Below are 26,962 nucleotides of genomic sequence, written 5' to 3' on the forward strand. Positions count from 1 at the left end.
GATTGGTAAGTGACAGATAATGAGCTCCAAGAAAGGTAAGACAATGAGAAGCAAAGGAAAAAGGAAAAGATATAAAAAGAAACACAGAGCAAGAGAAAATACAATTATTACACTATAGAAGACGCTTTTTCATTATTAAAGATAGGTAAACTACTGTGTACAATTTTATTTAGTCAACTCCTGAGCTAAAAGTTTCAACCATTTTCAAAAGAGAAAGTCTTCCCATCTACTTCCATTGTTACACATTAAAAAGAAAAATGTCCAAACAAGTTAAGTGGCTGCCTAAAGCCACCAACTTATCAGTGGCAGGGCCTAGTTTAGAATCCAAGGTTATGAGTCTCTACCTACTGTCCAGAATTACCTTAAAGGGAGTTCTTACATAAACCAATTATTTATCTTCCTTATGGTCAAAAATGTAGGCATGACAGGGGTGTATGGCTGCCTGTCAGGGCCATAAGGAGTTCAAGCCAACAATGGGCATAGTATTTAAAAAAAAAAAGAGGGGTACCTGGGTGGCTCAGTTGGTTAAGCATCCACTCAACTTCAGCTTCAGGTCATGATGTCACAGTTTCAGAGTTCGAGCCCCATGTTGGGCTCTGTGCTGACAGCTCAGAGCCTGGAGCCTGTTTCGAATGCTGTGTCTCCCTCTCTCTCTACTCCTTCCCTACTCACGCTCTCGCTCTCTCGCTCTCTCTCAAAAATAAACAAACATTAAAAAAAAATAATAAATTCTAGTTAGTTACCATAAGAAGTATTTCTTTTCTTTTCTTTTCTTTCTTTTTTTTTTTTTTTGATAGAGAGAAAGCACAAGTATGGGAGAGGAAGGGAGGGAGACAGAGGGAGAGAGGGTGGGAAAGAATCTCAAGCAGGCTCCAGGCCCAGCAGTGAGCCCAACACAGGGCTGATCCCACAACACTGGGCTCATGATTTGAGCCTAAATCAAGAGTCAGATGTTCAACCCACTGAGCCACCCAGGTAACCCTGAGAAGTGTTTCATTTTAAATAGGCGTGTACTTTAAATAGGCAGTACTGCCTAGCTATACCTAAGACTATTCTAAGAAAACCTTTCCTTTACTGTAAAAACTCTACACTTCAAACTATAATTTATACTTTTGTGTTTTATTTTTTCTGGATAGATTTTCTTTGTTGTCATTGTTTTAAATTCCAATTAGGTGAGAAATTTTTCAGAGATCAGTACTGTACCTTCTATGCTTAAGCATCTATCTCTCAGGAAAGAACCAGCAAAATGGAAAAGGCAAATGCTTTACGAAAAACAGGTAAGTTAGTTAAACCCATTCTGCCACTATCTGGATGACCTGCATCTCACATTCCTAATCAGTAAAATTGAAATTTAAAATAGCCATTTTGAATGTTGTAAGAATTAAGGAATAGAGGTCAAGCACATGGCAAAAGTAGACAACTTGGTAAATAGTACTAATACCACCGATATGAATAATCTGAAGCTGCAACTTTTAAAAAGCTTAATATACTTCTCGCTAGCACAATCTTCAAAATTGAATGAAAACCTCTTTTCATTCGTTACCAGCATATTTTAACAAGTCTTGTTCCCATCTCCACCCCACAGAAATCTTATTAAAAAGACTACATATTGGGGCGCCTGGGTGGCTCAGTTGGTTAAGCGTCCAACTTAGGCTCAGGTCATGATCTCGCAGTTCGTAGGTTCAAGCCCTGTGTCGGGCTCTGTGCTGACAGCTCAGGGCCTGGAGCCTGTTTGAGATTCTGTGTCTCCCTCTCTCTGCCCCTCCCCTGCTCATGCTGTCCCTCTCTCTCTCTCAGAAATTAAAAAAAAAAAAAAGACTACATATAGTGGAATAAAATATAACAACTCGTGTTTTTCTCCCTTTCAACTACAACCAAATGCACTCTCATACATCCATTCACAGCACTAATTTACTATAGGGTTGAATCATTTTAAATTGCGATTTTTACATGTCAAAATGGTCAACTGATTGGCTATCTCAAATGGTTCAAACTGAAATTTACTTGCCCAGGGAACACTTTTGTAATCCTGAGCTCTACTGCAGTTGCTACACATAAGCAATGTCTGTTAAATGAGAGCTTTGAGGTGAAACATGGAAGTTCATTCTTACTTTAATGCTTTTACTGTGTACAAAGCTCTTCCTAGAACTAAACTGTTAATATAATACATCTTGAATATATTTTTTTTTAATTTTTCAATGTTTATTCGTTTTTGAGAGAGAGACAGAACACAAGCAGGGGAGGGGCAGAGAGAAAGGGAGACACAGAATCCAAAGCAGGCTCTGAGCTGTCAGCAAAGGGCTCAGTACACAGGGCTCGAACTCAGATTGTGAGATCATGAACTGAACCAAAGTTGGACGCTTAACAAACTGAGCCACCCAAGCACCCCAATCTTGAATATATTTCTAAGTAAAACCTACAATATCTTCTGGAATTATTTTGCAGACTGGAAACACACATCAGGAAGAGATGATGAAGTGAAAATCATTATAGTGATATGTAAATCCAAGCATACAGCTGAAGAACTTCAGTATCTTCAACTGGAGGACTCACATTTCAAAAGCCAACGGTATTTAAAACAAGAGACCTCTTGAGTGTGAGAATTAAACTGAAGACTCAAAATAAAGAAAACAAATTATCTGCCAGAGAAATTGTGGGGAAGAATTCTCAACAAAACCCACCTTAACAGTTCTCAAAGCTGGTTAGAATAAAATCACCCCAACAGCTACAACAAAAAACACAGTGGCCTGTGAGAGTGTAGGGCCCTAATGAAAAGTGTAATAAACCTCTCCGGGTGCTTCTTACATGCATCCAGGGTAGAGAACCCTTGTTTATTAAGGATTTTTTTTCATATCCCTACATAAATCAAGACTAAATTTTGAGAAGAGCATGTTCGTAAGCCAGGTCAAGTTCCAGATAATTCTACCGTCTACCAGAGAAACTAGGACCATTACTGTTATTTCTTCCTGTTCAGAAAAATTTTTAACTTTCTAAATTATAAAAAAAACACTAACAGCTTATTTTATACAAGTGTAACCAATCAACTAGATATCATAATTGAAACATAATTCCTACTTAACTTCAATTTTAACATTTAAAACTAGTCCAATTAAGACAGTCTTACTGTTCTAGAATCCGAGAATGGATTATATTCATCAAGTCCTGGTGGAACATTTCTTGTCACTTGTGTAACTGATGGGTCCTGGAACAAAATTCAAAGGAGAATTAAAGATTACTGATCCTTTAAGGCACAATTTTGATATTTACAAAGCATTTGCTCCATCTGTATTTCTGGTCACCCAGCGAAACTAACAGGAAAATAAAAAGATTATCACATTTACTCAGTCCCATTCCAACAAGTTTGAAATTTATACCCTCAGCCCTCACACTCTCAGTGAAAAAACTGGGTTAGATGCAAATCAGGTGCTGGCGGTTATATAAAGAATGAAAATAGCTATGTGGAAGTGACTGTACAAGAGCACCTCGGCACATCTGGGGCAAACACACCATCCTTTCCTTTGGGTTCCACAGTTCTCCCCCCCCCTTTTTATTTTTTCTTACAGTATTTTATATCAGTTCTCCCTACTGCAGATAGAAATACCACACTACAAGTCAATGCCATGTACGGGCAACATTCAAGATTAGGCACATTTGGGGTACCTGGGTGGTTCAGTCGGTTACATGACCAACTTTGGCTCAGGTCATGACCTCATGGTTTTTGAGTTCGAGCCCTGCATCAGGCTCCGTGCTTGCAGCTCAGAGCCTGGAGCCTACTTTGGATTCTGTGTCTCCTTCCCCAACTTGTGCTCGGTCTCTCAAAAAGAAATAAATGTAAAGATTAGGCACCATTTACTTGTTTTATTCTGCTCCAATATTTTCTCTTGACTATAGTTTACTTTGTCATGTTTCTCCTTTTCCAAGTATAATACATTACCACACTAACCCAACTTTTCAAGTGTTTTCATATTAGACTCCCAAATAAGGAAGTCCCAAAATCTTGGTTAATCTACTTCTCTTGTGAATTTAAGAAACAAACATAACACACATCAACAAAAACCAATGACATAATTAATGTGAAAAGCATTTGCAAACCGTAATACAGCCTCAGTGGCCTTTGCATCCCTAATTCCAAACTTTGGCATGCATCAGAATCAAAACAGATTGCTGCAACCCACCTCTAGAGTTCTAGGAAGGGGTCTGGGTATCTATATTTCTTTTTTTTTTTTTTAATGTTTTATTCATTTCTAGGAGAGAGAGAGAGAGACAGCGTGAGCAGGGGAGGGTCAGAGCGAGAGGGAGTCACAGACTGAAAGAGGCTCCAGGCTCTGAGCTGGCAGCCAGCACAGAGCCCGACACAGGGATCGAACCCACGAACCGCGAGATCATGACCTAAGCGAAACTCGGACGCTTAACCGACTAAGCCACCCAGGCACCCCTGGGTATCTATATTTCTAACAAGTTCCCAGGTGATGCTACTGCTGCTGGCTGGGGAACCGTTGCTCTCTCCTCTATGATGTACTTTCTCCAGTCCATCTTTTCTCAAGATAGTCAACAAAATTACCTCTCAAAAATGAAAAACTTATCATGTCATTCCCCTCCTCTATTCTTAACCCATTTCAGATTCTTTAGAGGCTCTCCACCAAGACAAAATACAAATTCCTCAAAATGAGATAAAAGACTTCTGACCATCTAGCCTAGTTCTGACCTACCCTTTCCAGACTCAATTCTCTCTGAAGGACCTTCGTCTTGCCAGATCCTTCACTCCCCACCAAATCAAACAACATATTGCAAAGGAGCCTTGAACTTGGCACAAAGCAAATGGTAAGGAGAAATTAAAAGTATGGCACAGATAAAAAGTTAAAACTTTATGCTCGCTTAACAATAAAAAATGAAGGAAGGGATGAAATCACTCTACTTCCCAGGGTTTACTCAAGTTTACTCAAAAATGTGAGGAGCAGAAAGATTATACAGAGAGTATGTGCCTCAGAGAGAAAATTTTTAAAAAGGAAACATGAATATTTTAATCAAATTTTTCAAGTTGGCACTGCTATGGTTATCTTAATTAAGAACTGGGTTTAGGGGGCTGCCTGGTTGTTTCAGTCAGTGCAGCATGCAATTTTTGATCTCAGTGTTCTGAGTCTGAGCCCCAGGTTGGGTGCAGGGAGTACTTAAAAAAGTAAAAAAAAAAAAATTTTATAAAGTGTGTTTAGGGTCAACAAGTGGAGACTTAGCAAATCCTGATGATCAAGATGCAGTCTCGATGTCATTCCCCTCATCCCTACCCCACAAAACCAGGTGACCTAGGAGTCCTCCACACCATACTCTTCCTTGGCATTGCTTCCTGTGACTGGAACACTCTTCAAGGTTGCATCAACCTACCAATCTCCTCTTTCTTAAAGACTCAATCGAAAGAACACTTCACATGCTAACAAAATCCCTGATAGGAATTTTTTTTTTTATTTAATCATACATGCCTGGTAATACTGTTTGAGTTATTATCACCCCACCAAAGAGAAAAAAATCTAAAGAGCAATTCTTTAGGATAGAAGCAAGAGTAATAACCAAGAAACACTTCCTGGGAAAAAATGTGCACAAATATGAAGCTGAGTCAAAAATTTAAGTGAAAAGATGTTTGATCTCACCCTTCAGAAAAAATATTAAAACTACCCTGACGTATTCATTTCCCACCTATCAGGGTAGCAAAAATCTACAAGTCTGACATACTCTAATGACAAAGATGTAAGGAAATAAGAATTCTCATATATTACTAATGGGTACAGAAATTGTTACAACCTCTAATGGAAAGACAGTTGGCAATAGCTAGCAAAATTACATCTACATGTATACTCTGACCCATGATCTCACTTCTAGGAATTTATTCCAAAGGGCAAAATACTATTTGTAATAGCAAAAGACTAGAAGCAACCTAAATGTCTATCAATAGAAGAGAGTTGAGTAACTATGCTAGGTGGACATGATAAAGAACTATGCAATTAAGTATTACACAGTTGTATAATGGTATAAGGAAATCTATACACTACTACGGAATGAATGAAACAGTGCAAAATAATATAACTAAAATGTTACTCTTTTTCAAAGAAAAAAATTAACCTGTATAACTGTTACCTCTTAAAGAAAAAAATTAATGTGTATGTGTTTACTTAAATTTTTAACAAGATGAAAAAACCAGGACACCTGGCTGGCTCAGTCAGAAGAGCATGTAACTCTTGATCTCAGTGCTGTGAGTATGAAAACCACGTTGGGTGGCTGGAGATTACTTAAACTTTTTTTAAAATAAAAAATAAGTAAATAAATTTTTTAATGTTTATTTTTATTTTTGAGAGAGAGAATACAAATAGGGGAGGAGCAGAGAGGGAGACAGAGGATCCAAAGCAGCCTCTGTGCTGACAGCAGTCAGCCTGATGTGGAGCTCAAACACACGAATAGGGAAATCATGACCTAAGCCAAAGTCAGACCCTCAACTGACTGAACCACCCAGGTGCCCCAGTCAATAAAATTTTTTAATAAGATAAAGAAGCCAAACACTACTAACATGAATAATTACCTATGGGCAGATGAAGAAAACAGTGATAAGAGAGCATAGGCTTGGATGCCAGACTTTGCTCTATGTATCTCGTTATACAGTTTTTACTTTGGAACCAGAAAATTACATAATTTAAAAAAAAACAACTTTCATTTTCTAAATACACATAGCCAATTATCAAATGTCTTAAAATGCACAAATCCTACATAAGGTATAACTTAGCTCCAAAGTGACACAGAATGAAATCAATCATTCTTCCAATTTTCTACTTTTAACTACAATAATGAAAATGTACTTGGTGTCCTTCTACATTCTGGAAGACTTTAATCCAGGCTGAGTTAACTGGCATTTTAACAAAATCATTGTGTCAAGTTAACTGAGTTCATTTCAGTTGGTCTGGAATTTCTCCTTAACGTAGTATTAGATGACAAAGCAGCCGCTCATGTACCAGATTTGCCAAGATTTAGGAAGATAAAGAACTGCTACCTCTGAATTCTTACCTAATTAACCTTTCAAATTAGTTTTAATAAATGTAGATAATGTTAAGGAAACTGCAGCCTCTAAACTAGAAAAAAAACCCACAAAGCTGAAGATGTAATAATGAATAATCTTTTAAAGCCTCTAAATGTCTAGCACTTACACTACTTCCAATCCTTCTTATGATCCACCCTGATGGATGGTATTTTTTTTCTCAGAGAAAGAAGCTATGACTTTGAAAAGAGTCAAAAAAACGTCCTGAAGGATAATGAGGGTAGATCGGAAACAAAATATGAATCCCCGACTTTCCACTGCCTGTATATACACTCTTTCCAACAGATATACGAAAAACAAAATTTACCACAGCCCCAACTTTATAAAAAAAAAAGACACCAGTTGAGTTGATTGTTTATTAATGATTCAAAACCTTTGGCAGGAAAATGTGCTTGTTTTTCAACACAACAAAATGAAACTGTTTCAAGTGCTAACTTGCTTGCCTCTACCACAGTGGTTGTCAAACTCAGCACACACTGGAATCACCTCAAGGGCTTAATAAAACCCAGATTACTCAACCCCATTCAAAAATGTACCTTGATATATGAGACGCTGCCTGAGAATTTGCATTTTTAGCAAGGAAAACAATCTGAGATAGTCTCATTTTACTGACTTAAAAGAATATACTAATCTTCTGTATTTTATTAACTCTCAAAAAGTGTGGACATTCTTTAGAACTTAAATATCCTATTTGGATCTGACTATCCATAAATATTAAAGTTACGTATTTATTTAGTTAAGCCAAGGCTATTCTACTAAACCTTTCACACACCATTTAACTTCATAGTTATATGTCATTAAAACCTAAGATACATTATAAAAATGTTTTTCCAAGAGAATAACTAAGATTTCACAACTAACATAATTAACTTTTTTATATCTTTAATTCAGGTTTCTTTACCAAATCCTCTAGGGTAGTGTACACCTTCATTATATTTCAAATTATTTCATCCACCATGCATTAAATTGGGCAGTTTGCCATCACTCCACACACAATCTCTCAGGAAGATTCTAATTTGGCAGAAAGTACTTTCTTTCACCTTCAGCTAGATTCTTGCAAATGAACCTCAGTATCCTGCTTACTCTTCTCTTCTCTGTACAATTCTCAAGCTAAATAGTCTAATAAGAAAATAGCCTACATGGATGATTGTGTATAACCATATATTATATATCCACTTAATATGGATACATAAACTTAACAAGTTTGAGTTTCAAGATTAATGTTCATTCTCTCATGTATTTTAAGTACTTCTTCTGTAAGAGAGTACTAGTCTAGGAATCAGAAACTAAGTTCCTGGCAATGACTAGACTCTGTAAACTTATGCAAGACACCTAAACTGCCATTATCTTATCTGTAAAATAGGCGAAATTTCTGATAGATGACTATCCCAGTCAGCTGCAGCTCTGAAATGTCAGGCTATAGTTTTTAAGTCTTTACCTTCTGGAAAGCTGACTGCCTGTATTCAAATCCGAGTTGTGCTAATGAAAAGCTATAAACTTTCAGCAAGGCAATTCATATTTCAATGTGACTCAATTCCTTCATCAGTAAAACATACCCTATAGCTCATGAACTACTACATATAAAATGCTTAATACTGTTCCTGTACATGGAAAATAATAACTGATAGCTTAGATTATTATAATTACCACCACCAAGGAAGAAACCAGCTTTCTGTTTATGATTAACGGAAATATTAAGAATGTATAGCACATCATATATAATGAATAGGCCAAAAAACACCCACAGCTACCTTGTAAGGAAAGCAACCAGACATTCTTTGCCCAACCTTTGTGTCGTGTGACTCTGTTATCTTCACTACATGTTACAGGATGAGGAATTGGCCTCTATGCCAATTTTTAGAATTAGACATGAAGAAACCCGGGTGACCCCAACAGAAACGATTCTATATTGGACATGACTAATCAATTATATCCTATTTCCTGAGCTGCTTGAATAGGAGATATTATGACTGGTAATTACTAGCAGCAGAAGAGGCTGACACTAGTCATGGTAGAAAAACAAACAGAAGCTAATGAGAAGATGACCAGAAAAGGGAGCAGCAGGTACAAAGTATGCGGGGAAAGGCAATTACCAAGGTTGCCAATGTGTCACCAAAGCAAAGAGAGGGCCAACAGAGTTACTGCTATTCTGGTTGGTGAAGAATGGCTTGGTGTTACAGGAGTTTTCATTGTTGAGAAGATCCTCAGAAAGACCTCAGGGGGAAGGAAAAAAGAGAGAATGAGAAAAGCACAAGAGGGAGAAAAAAGAATGAGAGAAGCACAAGAGAGAAAAGAAGTTAGTAGAGAACAGTCCCCTAATCTTCACCCAGGTAGGAGGCAAAGAGCAGGGGGGACAATTGGAGGAAACACATTTTTAGCTCCCAGAGACTGTTTCATTACAATTGCAAAGACTCACTGTGTTTGGCTAACTTTCCTCCCTCAACAATTCTTAAAGTAAAGAATCACCTGAGGTAACGTGAGCCCATCTCTGTGATTTAAAGTGGAAACAGACAGAATCAGTATTGTCATTTTGTGTTCCACTAAAACAGTATACTGCCATTAACTATATTTAAATAAAATCTGTTGTAAGAGAGTTTTTTAAGTATGAACAATTGATTCCTAGTATACATGGCTCTTGAAATGTTTACTAGTCCAAATTAAAAGATGCTGGAAGTGTAAAACACAGCATGTTTCTGACTTCAAAGATTTACAACAAAACGACATATAGTTCATGAATAACTTTTATGGTAATTTGTATTAAAAAGATATTTTGTATACAAGGGGTAAAATATTAAAATTAGTTTCACCTGGTGGGGGTTTTTTTCCCCATTTTAAGTTTATTTACTTATTTTGAGAGAGAGCATGAGCAAGGAGAGAGGGGGAGAGACAGAATTCCAAGCAAGCTGCATGCTTTCGGCACAGAACCCCATGTGGGGGCTCTATCTCACGAACCAATTGATCCTGACCCGAGCTGAAATCAAGAGTCATATGGCTTAACCAAATGAGCCACCAAGGTACCCCTAGGTAATTTTAAATTACAATGTGGCACAACTTTTATTTCTACTAGACAGGTCTGATTGAAACATTACAGTTTATTCAACACAGGCTTATAACTTCACTTTCATACATTTGGGCAAATTGAATTGTGTTAGCCAAAGGGAAAATAAACTGAGACTGAAAGGTAAATAAACTTCTTCTGTTTTTCAAAATTGCAAAAGATGACAAGAGACTTGATCAGAAAGCTTCCCAGTCTAATGTTTTGATATAACACAGCAGCAGACTTCTACTATACGTTTTTGCTTATCTCCTACCTTTTTACATGATATAGAAGACAATAACTTGAATATTAAGAACACGTAAAAGAAAATGCATATTTTTAATTCTATCAGGCATGCCTATGAGAAACTGAAGTAGGCTAAAACAAAGACAAATTCAAGGCAAGAAAGAATTCATCTATTTTAGCACAATAATACACTCTTTAATTATGTCACATAATCCTCAGAACAACCCTATGACTTAAATTCTATATCCTTTCTGTCACTGCTGAGAATACTGGCTCACATATCTTTAATGTCATTTGCCCAAAGTCAGATAGCTAATAAGTGACATGGTTAGATATAAATTCAAATTTGACCCCAAAGATCGAATTTTTAGAAGAAAAATGTAGTAACACAAATTCATGTTTAAAACAGTATCTCCAGACTGAATTAAACATGGCATTGCTCCAGCAAAACTTAATTAAAATACTCTTCAATAGCTCTGCTTAATCCAATCAATATTATACACTAGACTAGGAAACTTGATTAAACAAGTCCCAAGCTAGAGGCTATGAGAGGCCCTACCTTCATAGAGTTAAATTTTTTTTCCTACTTTATATGTCTCAGAGCTACTATAATTACATGATTTTAATAAATACTGAGAATTTCACTTACCTGGAGAATTACTAGTTTCTAAATGCCCCAATTATTTTTAAAAAAGAAAAGGAACTGTAAGAAGCCATTAAAAATCTGAGCAAGACTCTAAAACAAAATGTATTTAGCAAATCTTTTATAAGAGATCAAAATAAGTGCTTAATAATCACTAGAAATTATTCAATAAATCATGACTTTTAAAAACTGTTTCTCATTTTCATTACAAGTTATGACAGTCTTAAACTTTTTTAATTTTTTTATACTCATTTTTGAGAGAGGGGGGAGACAGAGCACAAGTAGAGGAGAGGCAGAGAGAGGAAAAGACACAGAATCCAAAGCAGGCTCCAGGCTCCAAGCTGTCAGCAGAGCCCAATGCCAGGCTCAAACTCACAAACTGTGAGATCATGACCTGAGCCAAAATTCAACGCTAAACCGAATAAGTCACCCAAGGTGCCTCAAGTCTTACGCAACCTTAAAAGCAACTCCCAAACTAATTTTGTGAACCCAAATCAGTACTCAGTATATTAAAACAACAGAAGCAATCACACCCAAGCAGATTTAATGAGATACCACTTCACATCTACTAGAACAGCTACAAACTAGAAGACACATAAATATTGGCAAGGGTAGAAAAAAACTAATCTGTCGGTGGGAATTTGGTATGGCCACTGTCAAAGTTAATAAATGACCTAACAGTTCCACTTCTAGGTATATATCCAAGGAAATGAAGGTATATGTCCACACAAAAATCTGTAAACAAATATTCATAGCAGCATCAGTCAAAAGTTGGAAATAGCCCATTTTATCAACTGATACAGAATTGAAATGTATATCTACACATTAAAATTGTTATTTTAATACAACGACATGAAGTCCTGATACATGCTACAGTATGAACCTTGAATACGTTATGCTATGTGAAAGCTGTCAATCATCAAAGACTACATACTGTATAATTCCATTTGCATAAAATGCCCAGAAAGCGTATTAGTGGCTGCCTATGGCTAGAAGAGTTGGGAGGAAATGGGGACTGAGTGCTAAATAAGGAATGACAGCCAACAGGGTTTCTTTTTGGGGTGATGAGAAGTGTCTAAAATTGATAGTGATGACTGCCCAACCACAAATATACTAAAAGTCACTAAATTACACACTGTCAGTAAACTGTAGTATATGTATTACTATACATCTCAAAGCTGTCGTGTTTTTTTAATGTTTGTTTATTTTTGAGAGAGAGAGAGAGAAAACAGAAGCAGGGGAGATCAGAAAAAGAAGTTGACACAGAACCTGAAGCAGGCTCCAGGCTCTGTGAGCTGTCAGAGCAGGGCTCAATCTCAGGAGTTGTGAGACCATGACCTGAGCCAAACGGATGCTAAACAACTGAACTACCCAGACAGACGCCCAATCAAAGTTGTTTTTTAAAAAGATAATCCAATGTAGTATTCCACCAGCTATAAATATCTAAGTCTTCAAAATCTAAATACCACCGCATTAGAGAGAAATACTCACTAGGAAAGAAGTAAGGGGCAATGGGGGAGGGGTAGTAGGTATCAGGGACAATGACACCCAAGTTTCCTATCATACTGAATTACCAAAATTTCTTCTGACATTTGAGAAACTGTATCGCTAACAGAGCTATGTTCCCCAACATTAATGCACTTAAGCCTAGAGATAAAAAATGAAAAAGGCCAATCCTGAAGAACAGGAAAATAATTGCTCCTGTGTCTGTCAACTGACCTGCAAGTTCAATCACCTTTGACCCCTAATAAATAAGTCACTGAATTGATATCCTAGGGATCAGAGAACAGCAGGGTCTTGCCACATGAATATCCCTCCATTTTCACCCAACTGTCAACAGATTTTTGCACAGAAGTTTCTTTTATCATACACAGTAGTTCTCCACCAAGATTAACGGGTTTTCGATCAGTCTGCTTTAACATATTAAATACAAAAATTACTAGAGCAATTACCACTAAACATGACAACCGAAGAACTATAAGGCCTTAGTTTTTTTTGTCATGTTTTAAGCAGTCAACATTTAATGTTTATTTTTTGAAGGAGAGGCAGATCATTAGCCAGGGAGGAGCAGAAAGAGAGGGAGACACAGAATCCAAACAGGGTTCCAGGCTCTGAGCTGTCAGCACAGAGTCTCACCCAGGGCTCGAACTCACCAGCCGCGAGATCATGACCTAAGCCGAAGTCGGACACTTAGCCGAATGAGCAACCCAGGTGCCCTTTAAGTAGTCAACTTTTAAATGTAGTTTTTCCATCCGAGAGTAAATGTATCTTTCATAGAACACTTTCTTGTGAAACACAATCTGGTGAAATATCTTCCTCTTTGTCAACTTGGTGGTTAAACACCCCAGGCCAGTACTTAAAATCAAAAAGCACCACCAAATCTAGAAATTCTGTACAACAATTTCCCAGCGGGGGCGGGCAGGGAGAGGGGGCTGTGGAGAGGATGTTCAGAGTTCCAATTGTGACACCGGGCATTCAAGGATTCATCTCCTGCTAGCTTCCCATGACTCTGAAAAGTAATCATCATAGGTTAAAAAACTATTAGACTCTAATGTATTTTTTTAAATACCAGATGTCTTTTCCAAAAATTTTCAATATTAAACAACCAAGTGCACAACTTTCCAACATTTAAACAAAACTTAAATCATAAAAATACAATGAGCTTTCCTTATTACCCTCAGTTCAAGTTGTGATCTAAACAGCACTGGTTGTAGCTTCTAAACAGCTTCTAAACAGCACTGGTTTTAAGACAACCAGTAATTTGTATGTTTTGTTTTTGTTACTATTTCTGTTAACAATAAAACTTTAACAGTTAATAAAAATTAGAGTCTGAGAAAATATAGGCAATTTAGGGATAAAATAAAGGAAAATAATCACATGTTGTAACCAAAGATAATCTTGCACCATCATTTCCTTTATCTGTTATTTTAAGAGCTTCCCATCTTTGCCTTGATTCAAAAGAAAAATTCCTTTAAGAAATATAAAATAACAACAAATGGTGATGGCAGAAAAACTCAGTAATTTGCCTAAGATCACTCAAGTAGGAGGCAGAGAAGCAAACCTAGATAGCCTGACTCCAGAGCCACCTTATTACCTACTCCCCTCTACAATTAAAGACAAACCTCTGTAAATTTCTTTTACTCCTTCCTCTAACCTCCCTACCAGCAGGCTAAGAGCACAGAAATGCCTGTCTGTAATATATATAGTTCACAGAACATTTTCTTATGAGCTCCTTGATAAATGGTGATTAAGTTCCCCTGAGACTCAAATACAAACTTTTCCATTTAAAAAAAATGTTTAATCAAATAGAAAAAATAGGTGATACATTTCTTTTAACCCTGGGGAATACATTAATTTGCATTTTTACAATCTGCCATTGACTCGTAAGCAATTCACTAAAATTTATGACTATTTGAGATGACAAAAATTAAGCATGCTAGGCCATAAATAAAACCACAAGACCATCTAAATCAACCTAAAACAAGCATCAACACCTTCAGGAAAATGGCTGAATGGTGGTAAAATTGCACTAGGACACCATCACTGGCCAATATTCCTGACACTCTTTTCCTCCCATTTGCATTTCTCACCACTTTCTATACGTATTGCAAATCATCACCTGAGCATTCTAATCACCACTGGAAGATTCCCCTAGGTAAAATGGCTACCAATAGCTTGTATACAACTCTGCCACTGCTTCTATCTCTTTGAGAAAGTGGAAACTTCCAGTATTTCGTATACACAGTCTCCACAACATGCATGATTTTGACTGTGTTTGTGAAGCACAAACTTTTAATAGCTACATATACTAAATCACTTGCATTCAAATATCTGATTTTTTCCTTCTATTATCAAGTCAAAATTATCAGTAACTATACCAAATCCTTTCTTTCCAGTTTGATCTCACCAAGTCAAAATGCACTTTATCAAATACATTTATGTGTTCATAACTGCATTCTAAAAACAAGTATAAAACCCATTATTACACTTTTTTATAAACATGTACTGATGCAAGCACAGACACAAGCAACTGCAATAGTAGCTGTGGCAATTTTGGAAGCTAGGCATGATAATATACATACTCTAGAGACACTCAGCTTGGGAGCCATTTTGCATTAAATAGAAGGGCTTTTTAGATACAATATATCTCTTTTGCAAGAACAAAGATTAAGAAAAAATACAGAGAAATTTCAAGAGGGTGCCAAGATCATTCCATGGGAAAAGAACAGCCTGTTCAACAAATGGTATTGGAAGAAATGGATATCCACACTCAAAAGTACGGAGTTCAACCTTACTTTACACTATATACAAAAATTAAATCAAAATGAATCACAAACCTAAATTTAAAAGTTAAAACTATGAAACTCGTAGAAGAAAACATACAGACAAATCTTCATTACCTGAGATTTCGCAAAGGATTCTTAGATACAATATCAAAACACAAGACAGAAAATAAAGATAATTTGGACTTAATAAAAATTTATAACTTGTGTGCTTTGAAGAACATTAACAAGAAAATAAAAAGACAAATGACAAAAATGATAAAGTATTTATAAATCATATACGGTTGACCACCAACAACACAGGGGGTTAGGGGGACTGACCCCCCCCCCCACCACCACTACCAGGGGCAACAGAAAAATCAGTATATAACTTTTGATACCCCAAAAACTAATAGCCTACTGTTGACCAGAAGGCATACTGGTAATGGTCAAGTGACACACATTTTGTGCATTCTATGTATTACATACTATATTCCTAAAATAAGCTAAAGAAAATGTTATTGCGGAAATCATAAGAACAAGAAAACATTTACAGTAGCATACTATATTTATTGAATCTGCATGTGTAAGTGAACCCACGTAACTCAAACATGTGTTCTTCCAGGGTCAATCGTACTTGGATACGACTTCTATCTAGAAAATATAAAAATCTCTTACAATAATAAAAGAGACAATCCAATTCAAAAGTAGGCAAAGGATCTGAATAAGTATTTCTCCAAAGATACACAAATGGCCCAAAAGCACATAAAAATATGCTTGACATATACAGCCATCAGAGGAATGCAAATCAAAACCACACTAAGATCCTCCAAACCCACTAGGATGGCGAGAATCATAAATAGATAATAACAAGAGTTGACAAGAATGGAGATAAAACAAAACCCTCATATGTTACTGTTTCAAATGTAAAATGGAGCAGTCAATTTCGAAAACAGTCTAGCAATTCCTCAAATGATTGCACCTAATTACCAAATGACCCAGCAATTCCACTCTTGGTATATACTCAAAAGAACTGAAAACAGGGGCGCCTGGGTGGCTCAGTCGGCTGAGCGTCCAACTTCGGCTCAGGTCATGATCTTGCGGTTCATGGGTTCGGGCCCCGCATTGGGCTCGTGCTGACAGCTAGCTCAGAGCCTGGAGCCTGTTTCAGATTCTATGTCTCCCTCTCTCTCTGACCCTCCCCTGCTCACTCTGTCTCTGTCTGTCTCTCTTTCTCAGAAATAAAAAAATTTAAAAAAATAATTGAAAACAAATGTTCAAACAAAAACTTGTACATAAATGTTTACAGAAGCATTATTCATAATAGTCAAACGGTCCCTAAATACCCGAATTGCCATTAAATGATGAAGTAGCATTTACTAATTCTTCAAAGCACCCAAAGCCATATGCCAGAGAGATTACTGGATTGCTCCTTTCATATAGGTTTACCAGGGCTTCCGTGGCAGTTCTTACACTTGCAAGGGGGCTCCAACACTTGTCTGCAATGTGAAGACAAAAGCTACAAGACAGTACAGGCTGTCTCAGTAGGAACAAATGAAAATGAAACAGAATAAAAGTGTTAAGAATCTGGTACAAAGTTAAATCCAACCAACTTCCACACATCATCTTTTATTTCCCTCACCTATCTGAAGTTGGAAAATTTTCTCCCTTGTGATTTAACAACATCTCCTTGTGTTTGGATTTTCATTACTCTATCGCCAAAAACTAGATACAGGTTTAATTCAATCACGTAGACCTGTACTCTTTCATTTAGATGTGTACTTGATCTAAATACAGGCTTAATTCTATCATGGTTTTGCCAAGAGAATGTTACTTCCCAATTATCTTTTGGCAATTCTGGTTGAAAGAAAAAAGACTCAAGTCATCTCAAATGCTGGGGGAGGAAAGGATATTTTAAACATACATACAGAAAGAAGGATGCCAAATTTCAGAGACTGAAATTCTTCAAAATGTAGCTACAGCTCTTATAGCTCAAGAGCAGCTGTATTAAAAAACAGGAATTATAGAAAATGACCGTCAGAAGCTTTAGTCAGATAATTACTACTCTAGTGCTTTGTGATTAAGGTAATTTGGCATTTGGGACGCATGTGTGGCTCAGTGGGTTAAGCATCTGACTCTTGATTTCAGCTCAGATCATGATCTCATGGTTCATGAGTTCAAGCCCTGCATTGGGCTCAGTGCTGCTGCTGCAGAGCTTGCTTGGGATTCTGTGTGTGTCTCTCTCTCTCTCAATAAATGAATAAACTTAAAAAAAACATTTTTAAGATAATTTGGCTTTTTCCCCATGTCTTTCCAAGGTTATGCCACCATGACTACATGACTTTTTCTCTGTGCATGTTCCTATCATGAACTATCACTGTTCCTGTTGGAGCAAAATTTTGCATCAAGCCATCTTATCTGCTCCTGATCATCTCAGAGAATAGCTCTCCTTGGGCCAGGCAGCTTCAATTAAAATTAGTCAAGTGAGGACAGCACTGTAACAGTCACACAACAGAGGACATGATCATGTATATGTAAGCAAGCACTTAGGACTGCTCCCTGAACAGAGCTTGAGGCTCAGAGCACAGCAGCCTCCTAAAATTCAGTTTCCTATCTGGTTTAGATGATCAGACTCAATCCCAGCATCTAATATATTACAATAGGAGAGAGGTTATTAATCACAAAATGGTCCATACAGGTACAAAAATCTAACAATTACAGAGTTTCAAAGTAGAAAAAACTTCCAACACCAAAATCTCTACTTTAGTATCTCTGATACAACATCCAAATTCTGCTTGAAGGGAACTCCATACCAAAAGAGCACTGTCAGGCTATTCTAACAGATTTTTAAAATCTTCATGTTAGGACAAAAATCTACCTTGATGTAAATTCTGGCAATTAGCCTTAAACTTTTTTTTCTTAAGCAAAAACAGATTTATTCACTCCACTAAGTAACTATCTGAGTATCTCACACTTTCCTTTTGCCTTTTGTAGACTAAACACACTGATTAATTAACTTAAAGAGTTTTCCTCCTATGATTTGATTCCAGACCCAAGACCATTGTGACTTCTCTTTAGGCACACCCTGTTTGGTTCAAACCACTCTTTAAATAATCACTTGCGGGGCGCCTGGATGGCTCAGTCGGTTGGGCGTCCGACTTCAGCTCAGGTCATAATCTTACAACTTGTGAGTTCGAGCCCCACATCGGGCTCTGTGCTGACAGCTCAGAGCCTGGAGCCTGCTTCGGATTCTGTGTCTCCCTCTCTCTCTGACCCTCCCCTGCTCATGCTGTCTCTATCTCTCTTTCTCTCAAAAACAGATAAAACACTTTTAAAAAAATTTTTTTTAATAATAATCACTTGGAATTGAAGACAAATACCTGTGGGTTGGAAAGGAAGAGAATATTGCAGATTCATTTTTAGGAACTTATCACTAATCACTCTGGGGATTCATGTTAAGAAAATATCTTCTAAAAAATAGCTTACAAATTTCCTGGGCTCGCATTTCGGCACTACTAAATATTAGTTTTACTCCAAAAAAATTCTTTTTTTGGTAATATCAGCAAAAAAGCACTTTACTTTCAAAATTTTCACCATTACCATCTCAATTACGATTATTGTTGAAGTCATGGGATCAGGGCACTGGGTGGCTCAGTCAGTTGAGCACCTGACTCCCGATTTCAGCTCAGGCCATGATCCAAAGGTGGTGGGATAAAGCCCTGCACTTAGCTTAGAGCCCAGTTAAGACTCTCCAGGGGTGTCTGGGTGCCTTAGTCGGTTAGGCGTCCGACTTCGGCTCAGCGTCCGACTTCGGCTCAGGTCATGATCTCATACTCATGAGTCATGATCTCATACTCATACTCATGGGTATGAACCCCTCCCTCGTCAGGCTCTGTGCTGACAGCTCAGAGCCTGGAGCCTGCTTCGGATTCTGTACCTCCCTCTCTCTCTGCCCCTCCCCTGCTCGCTCTCTGTCTCTGTCTCTCAAAATAAAGACATAAAAAAAATTTTTTTTAAAAAGATTCTCTCCCTCTGCCCCCTCCTCTACTTAAGCTTCTCTCACTCTCTATAATAACAAAAAATTAAGATTTAAAAATGCTTTAAGTCTTGGGACCAAAATAAAATTATGTTCAAATACTAGTTTTGCCATGAAGCATTTATAACAGGTACTCTACCCATACTAACAGCCTCCCATTGTATTCGCCTGAGAGATTTCAGTAGCCATAGGAGATGCTCAAACTAGACAAAATGCTTTCTAAGTATCTTAATAGTACTGATCCAGAGTACCCCGACAGTAGATGTAAAGAAGATGGTCTCAAAATGAATTATAGCGGTGTTTTAAGGGATAGTGTGAATCCTGGTGAAATTAACAACAAAGTGTTAAAGAGATTTGGACCAGCCTCCTGGAGCAGAGAAGTTCACAGTTGTGGACAGACTCTGTTCACTGGTGAGGCCTGTGCAGTAGAGTATAAACCCTTTCATGTACTATACTATACACCTGATACTCTAAACATACTGTAATAATCATGTCTCACATGAAAACAAGAGAAAATGCTATGTCAGCAGCAAGCTGTAGATTTTAAAAATGTTTTTAGTTAAACGCTGAGGAGGAAAAAAAGAAGGCTTTTCGCCCAAAGTATCATGTGTGAACTTACAACATCCTGTCTTCTTTCGCTCCTCCTTAATTTACAAATAACCCTGTGACCACCTCTTAGAATTGGTTTTAACCTTTAGTCAGATCACCTCTTAGAACTGGTTTTAACCTTCAGTCGTAGTGGCTGCACTGCCACCTGTGTGTGTGTATATACATATATATACATATGCATACACACACACACACACACGACGTTGTACACTGCACATACCTTTGGATCCCACAGTTTGATCCCCCTCTCAGCTACTCTTTTATAGTATGATGAGTTAACAAGTTGGTGACCGGTACAGCAAGACACAGCTATTTAATCTCTTGCCAGACATCACCCTTCTTCGTGCCATGCTGTACAGGTCTCTGTAAAAAGTCCTTGCTGTCTCAGCAGCCAGTCAACTTCTAGTTTACTTTTTTTCTGAGTTTTTGTTTTGTTTTCTTTCTAATTGAGGTGTGAAAAGGTTCTAGGTTCAGTGGAAGTTCCTGATGAAGAAACACAACTGAGATTTTTTCAGTGATAAAATCTGCATATTTGTATTTCAAACAATGTAGCTAAACATTAATGTAAATTCCTTTTTTTGGCTTAATGAATATCATTTATTCAGTATGGAAAATTTATACATATGTTCCACATGTTAATAATAAATGTACATTAAATCTTGGTAAAAAAAAAAGAGAGAGAGAGAGAGAGAAAAGAGAGAGAGAGAAAGAAAGAAAAGAGAGAGAGAGAGATTTGGACCAGACTGGAGTAAAAGGAACAGAGATATTTCAAAACAAAAAGAGGCTTCTGGGTTCCCAACTTTCAGTGGATAAGAAGCAAACTGAAAATGCTACTCAGCTGCAAACATTTCTTACAGAAAAAGGACTTATCAAAGACTAGAACCAAAAGCAGAAGAAAACAACAGATTAGGCAAAGACTTCTAGGTAGCAAAAGTGGGCCCTATTCAAATTAGGGGGCCCTGACAAATAAGCCTGGCTGGATTTCAGACCTGCCACAGACCAGCAACTGCTAGATGTCTTCCACTTCTCCCATACTTGAATGGGAGTGCCTGCTGGGGTTATCCTGTATTAGTCTCATCATTTTATGCTGGGTGTATCTTTTTAGTCCCTAGGTCTGTATCAAGAGGGACATACCTCCTCCCACCAAGGAGTAAATGTAATCCTTCCCATTCCTTATTTAATCTGGTCTGGCTTCGTTTCTTGTGTAACTAACACAATGTAGCAGAAGAAAAAGGACTCAAGAAGCCTTCAGCTTGCCCTCTTAGAACACTACTCCCACTATGGAAAAAGCCCGGCTATTCCTAATAAAAAGGCCACCAAAAAAAACAACCAATTGCTTCCCTCACAGAAAGCCCCAGTTAAGTAAGGAGACATAAGTGATAGCAGGCAATAACATTCAAAAACAAACTGCCTGCTAACTCTAGCTCAAATAACAGACTGGTGAGCAAGTAAGTGTTTTAAGCCACTAAATTTTGGATTATTTGTTATACAGCAATAGGCAACTGAGACAATGGTAAATAATGATGCATCTTAATTTGATGAAATATAATCAGCAGCTCAATACATGCTTTTTAAAAATACAAACTTGAGGAAAACCAAGTACAAAGTTATGCAGTTGGCATCACCACAAAATACCATAGACCATAAATACTATTAGTATGTCCCAGATTAAAGCTGTAAAATAAAGCTAGCAATGTGAGACTATCACAGAAAAATCCTCGCAATTCTTTCCTGGTGCTATCCAGTACCTAGTCATAAATTTTAAATGGATAAGGGAGGAGGGACATCAACTAACTATAAATGAAAACAAAATAGATAGGATCCTTGAATTACGGGTCACTTTTTAACAATGAAGTTTTCAATTTTCAACTTGTTCTAAACTCTTAGAACTAATAGAATTACTGTACTTAAATATCATAAGGAATGATGACTTATAGCCCATTTTTAAGAGATTATTGTTAAAGAGTAGAATTTTTGAGGCCCAAAAGAATGGAGTTCTTTTCTTAGGGAGGAAGCCTTTGCAGTGACAAAGCACTAGAATTCAGACTACTGGGTCTAGTCCAGCAGAGTGACCCAGAGCAACCACTTATGTTGGGCCAGGACTCCTCAACTGTGATCTGCCTACACTACTAAAAGCCTCAAGGAGTGTAAAGGAACATGAACTTTTATGAAGTAAGTCTTCAGGAGGTACAGCATAGGGAATGTAAACACAATCATATTATAATAGTGTTGTATGGTAACAGATGGTAGCTACACTTGTGAGCATAGTATAACATACAGCCTTATGGAATCATATGTTGTACACCTGAATCTAATGGAACATTGTATGTCAACTTCACTAAATTACTAAGCTAAGAATATGGTTAACGGTCATTAAATGCAATTTCTTGAATTACTATTAATACTACTTATTAACAGTTACCTAATTAAAGCCACCATGGATTGGGCACTTACTACATACTACATATATGTTCATCTAATCCTATTAACAACCCTATGGAGAAGACCCTATTATCCTACTTTAGATAACAGTAAACAGAGGAATAAAGAGGGCATATAATTTTCCAAGGTGTCACAGCTAGTTAGTGACAAAGCCAGAATCAAAAGCTGGGTTGTTTTAAACTCTTGAGCAGAAACCTTTAAACCCGACCTTCTGTCTCTATATGAGCCTCAAGCCCAAATTCCAAATACAAAACAAGAATTTGGTGTCAGAAATGCAATCAATGAGCAAATAGAGTGCCATAAGCAATGGTCTAGGAGTAAGAATTAAATTCTAGTGCCAATTCTACACCACCTACACCTGGGTATAAGACAATGTTCAAGTCAATGATGACAATCAGAGTTTTTAATAAAGAAGAAAGTAGAATGATTGCCAAAAGTGAAATATCCTATCTCTGGGCTTTTTTTCATCCATAGAAGGAGATCTGGATAAACTGCTGTAGATTTTCCTTTTCCAGCTTTCAAAGTTCTCCTTTTTCAGTTATATAAAATTTTATTTCCAAGACGAATTTTCCAGTCAATTAGCATATTAATATACTAAAGCATATTAAAAGATATGAAGGTCTTCTTACCACTTATTAATTTTTCTTTCCTTTGAATAAACTATACTCATTCTGGTACTTATACGCTTACACTGACTTCTAAGAACCATATTAAATTATTGATCTCTGGTGACTGTTTTACTTTATTTTTACTTTTGAAGCATGTTTGTCTACATGTTAGACTAATAGCCTTAAGGATATAGATTTCTTCAGTACCTATGGAATAAATGAGTAACTGAACAGAGGAAGAGACATAAAACAATAAATGTTGACTATTTGAAAAATATTTTTCCTCTATACCTTTAAAGCCACATTATAACAACTCAAGTGCAGATGGATACTCAGGAACATCCATGTAATATTCTGTTTTTCAGATTACTACATACTTCCAGTTACTCCAAGTTTCTTGATGCACAATAAAAACTACTCAAATTCCAAGAATTCTTTCACTGAAACCATCACAACCACTAGAATCAAGTAGGAGCTCATATAATAAATTCAAATAATAAACTGAATCCAGGAAATAATTTTACAATAGCTAATAAAATCCTGTAAGCCATTACAGTTACAATATCTAAGGAGATTATCCTCAAATTATTTTCATGACAGTTCAGATGAAGATGCTGGTAAGTGCTTCTAACATAAAAGTGAAGTAAAAGAAATGCTGAAGAATCGAGAAAGCAATAGAAATCAAATAGCTTTTTAACCAAGAAGAAATTAGGATGGTTCCCAAATGTGAAACGTGTATTTTGAAAATATGAAATTTTTGATTACTGAAATATTGGAAATTAGAAAAGATCTGAAAAGAAAGATGATCTTAAGTTAACAAAATGATAAATCCAGAACTTTTATATTAAAGTAGAAAGAACCAGAAAAGCTATTTGAAAAATCACACTTACATAAAAGTAAACCAAAAGAAGAAAGAATAAGCTACAGAGGGTAAAGCTTTACCTTAAGAAGGGCAGGAGCGCCTCGTCTGACAATTGGTTTCTGCTTAGGTCATAATCTCACAGTTTGTGAATTTGAGCCCTGCATCAGGCTCTGTGCTGATGGCATGGGGAGCCTACTTGGGATTGTTTCCCTCTCTGCCCCTCCCCTGCTACCTAGCTCACAAAAATAACTAAATAAACATAAAAAAAAAAAAAGAAGAAGAAGAAAAGCAGCTGGACACAAAAGAAAAGATAAAGGGTCAGAGATACACAGTGCTACGACAGTCACCAAAACAGGGTAAGGTCATAAACAAGTCTTCTTTAGGCCTAAATTATCATTCCTTTAAGCATTTTATGGATGAATAATCATTGTCCTGGGAGTGCATCCAATTATAAGAAACAAAAAAGGTTTATAATTTTATTCCACAATGAGTACTGAAAACTACTTTTGGGTTTAGAACTACTACAACAATGCAACGGATGGCAGAAAAGCAAAGTGTCATGGCAACATCAGATGTCACCAAAGAGTAGACTAGGCTAAACAGAAAACAATGTCTTTCCCTAACAAGAGAACCAGTTACATAAAATGAGCCATGAAATGGAATAACCAAATAGAATACAACCAAACTGTCAGATGCTGAATATATAGCATCAATGAATATCTGAATTAGGAAAAGATAACAGGTTCTTAATGTTATACCTTCCAAAATATTTTAAAATAACCTATTTGGCACTTTATAAAATGTCTGTTCTGAATGTCTATGATTAAAGAATAATATGATTTTTCCACAACATGGACTGATGTAATACCAAATTCTAAATTGAGGGGGTGGGCTCTCCTTAAATGGCAACCAGATTAGCTATAAAAGCTTGAAAGTTCAGGCCAGTGGCATAGAATGTTCTAATATGACTTTTATTTTTTTAAAGATTTTTATGGTTAAGTAATCTCTACACCGAAGATGAAGCTCAAACTCACAATCCTGAGATAGGGTCGCATGCTCCACCCCCTTCCAGGATTCTTAATAAGAGATACAACCAGAAATACTGAAATGTAAACTCACGCCAGAAGCGATACTTATGTGACCACAAATTCAAGTTACTCTTTCGTTCTGTGTGACTACAAATTGAAGTTACTATTGCACATACCCAGGAAAAATTAATGAACTTCGACCAACAGTTGGAAACAAATTACACATGTAAGCAGTTGAGTTCATTAAGAAAATCTGAATATTTTTTAAACAGGTGTTTACTCAGATGTTGCATTACTTTAAGCACACATCATAAACATTTAGCCTCCTTCATTTGCCCGTTTCTGTGCCAAGCTCTTCCAAAGCTGGGGCTGATACGGTTGACTCCAAGAAAGAAAGAAGCTCGTGTAAGAAATGCAATCCTCGCACAGCCCCGGGAACCGGTGACGCACTAGGAGCTTGGAAAACATCCCGCCGTTCACCTCTCTAACAGCAGTTAGGTAGGAAGATGGTCGTCCACGTGCACTATTGTTTTCCAGGTGTGTTTGTTTATTTTTAACTCCTGCTTTCTTATCAGTACCCTTAACCTCGATCAAATGGGGAAAAGAGGGAATGGCAGCGCCGCTGGTGGTACGTGGGTGCAACACAAGTTTAAAAAATAAAAACACAACCTTTTTTTTTCTTTTTTTTTTAATTGCAGCGTACTCTGTGCCTCCACCTTTCCTCTACGCCCCTGCCATCACCCCACGCAGCTCCTCGCCGCCACCGCGGGTCCCCATGACAACCCCACCCGAGGACTCGCCCCTTCCGCCGTCTCCCGGCCCCTGTCCCTTGCCCGGGCCCGGACGGCCACACTCGCCTGTCAAGTGACAACTCCACCTGCCCTGAGCTCCTGTCTCCTCGCTCCCCAGAGACGATCCAGGAACCCTCCCGACGCGCGGGCCCACTCCCGGATCAGGACAAGACCCTCGCCAGGCGGGAATGGGCCGAAGGGGCGGCGGGAGAACGAGCTTAAGACGTTCCACTCTAACCCCCCAAACGAGGGGTGCAAGGGTCTGGGCGCGACCCCCAAACGGGTTGCGGCGGCCCTGAACCCCAAACTAGGCGGCTGAGGCGAGCCGAGGGGCAGGCTCGGCGGGCGCGAAAGAACTTGTCGTTTTCACAAACAACGACGCGTCGCGGCGGCGGGAGACTGCTGGGGCCCACGCTCACCTTGAAAGGGTTGTTGAGATCCGGGTCCGCAAACGGGTTACTGTCGAAATCCGACATCTCTCTCGCGCTTGGCGTCACCCACCGGACCCAGGCGCAGAGAGAGAGACGAAGCGAGGCCGCCGCCCCCCTGCGCGCTCACGTCGCCGCCGCCGCCGCCGCCGCCGCCGAGCAGATCCGGGTGCAGCTCTCGGGGCCACCCAGCCGGCCGCGCCACTGAGCATGCCCGGTGCCACGGGCTCCCGGCCGGCAGCGCCGCTCCCGTTCGCCGTCCTGTTCTTGCGGGCCGGGATCCAGCGTTCCAGGCTTTGGCTACGACCGAGTAGGGACTAGGGGCGGAGGGAGTCGGGAGCGGAGGGCTGGGGTGACCGGCCCTACGTACCGTGGGCCTGACTGAGATTCTGCGTCGTGACGAGGAACGGGTCTGGCTGGACCTAATTATATTATTATCGATTTAAAATCGGCTTCCCGTGATCGAACGTGACTTGGGAAAGAAGTGGTACTTCGTGAACAAGAAAGACACTGACAGTATTTCCCCAGGTTGGGAAGGCAGCCCGGAATGCAGGCTGCACACCTGGAGGGAGCGGCTAGTTAACCACGCTTCCCGCACAGGACTGCAGAGGGGCGGGCGGCGGTAGGAGCTCCGCACCTGTTTCCAAAGATAACGTCCCGTGGGGGCCTGCCCACGCTAATGAAATCTGCCCACACACCCAACTCGACCCCACCTGGGAATCGCAGCTTCCCGTCTTCCGGTCCCTAGACACTAGGTTACCGACAAATCACGGAGACCAGTCTCGCGTTACCGACGCGGACTGGCTCCGCGGTGCTTTGAGAGGCAGGGAAGGTTCAGTACAAGGCTTGGTCCAGGCCCTGCTCCCATTCTCCGGAATCTGCATAATGGCTACTT

General features: G+C 38.4%; 1 protein-coding gene and 1 long non-coding RNA gene across 4 annotated transcripts in view; one reads left to right on the top strand and one right to left on the bottom strand.

Moving 5' to 3' along the window:
• Positions 1-26,329, bottom strand: part of SCAMP1 (secretory carrier membrane protein 1) — a 100,718-nt gene extending 74,389 nt beyond the window's left edge. Inside the window, exons 1-2 of one of the 2 annotated variants that reach the window (XM_077759896.1) lie at positions 26,059-26,326; positions 3,125-3,202 (exon numbers count right to left, since the gene is read on the bottom strand). In XM_077759896.1, coding sequence (XP_077616022.1) covers positions 3,125-3,202; positions 26,059-26,115 — 135 coding nt within the window. In that variant the 5' untranslated portion in view covers positions 26,116-26,326. Of the gene's footprint in view, positions 1-3,124; positions 3,203-26,058 lie in introns of both variants that reach the window. The other variant, XM_077759897.1, reaches the window with a different exon arrangement.
• The window catches only part of LOC144228096 (uncharacterized), a 5,329-nt gene continuing 2,376 nt past the window's right edge, over positions 24,010-26,962 (top strand). The window contains exons 1-3 of one of the 2 annotated variants that reach the window (XR_013334117.1): positions 24,010-24,176; positions 24,806-25,074; positions 25,201-25,508. This is a non-coding gene — a long non-coding RNA (uncharacterized LOC144228096). Of the gene's footprint in view, positions 24,177-24,805; positions 25,509-26,962 lie in introns of those variants that run through there. The other variant, XR_013334118.1, reaches the window with a different exon arrangement.

This window comes from Crocuta crocuta, unplaced genomic scaffold, assembly GCF_008692635.1.
Source record: "Crocuta crocuta isolate KB4526 unplaced genomic scaffold, BGI_CrCroc_1.0 scaffold162, whole genome shotgun sequence".
NCBI classification, from domain to species: Eukaryota; Metazoa; Chordata; class Mammalia; order Carnivora; family Hyaenidae; genus Crocuta; species Crocuta crocuta.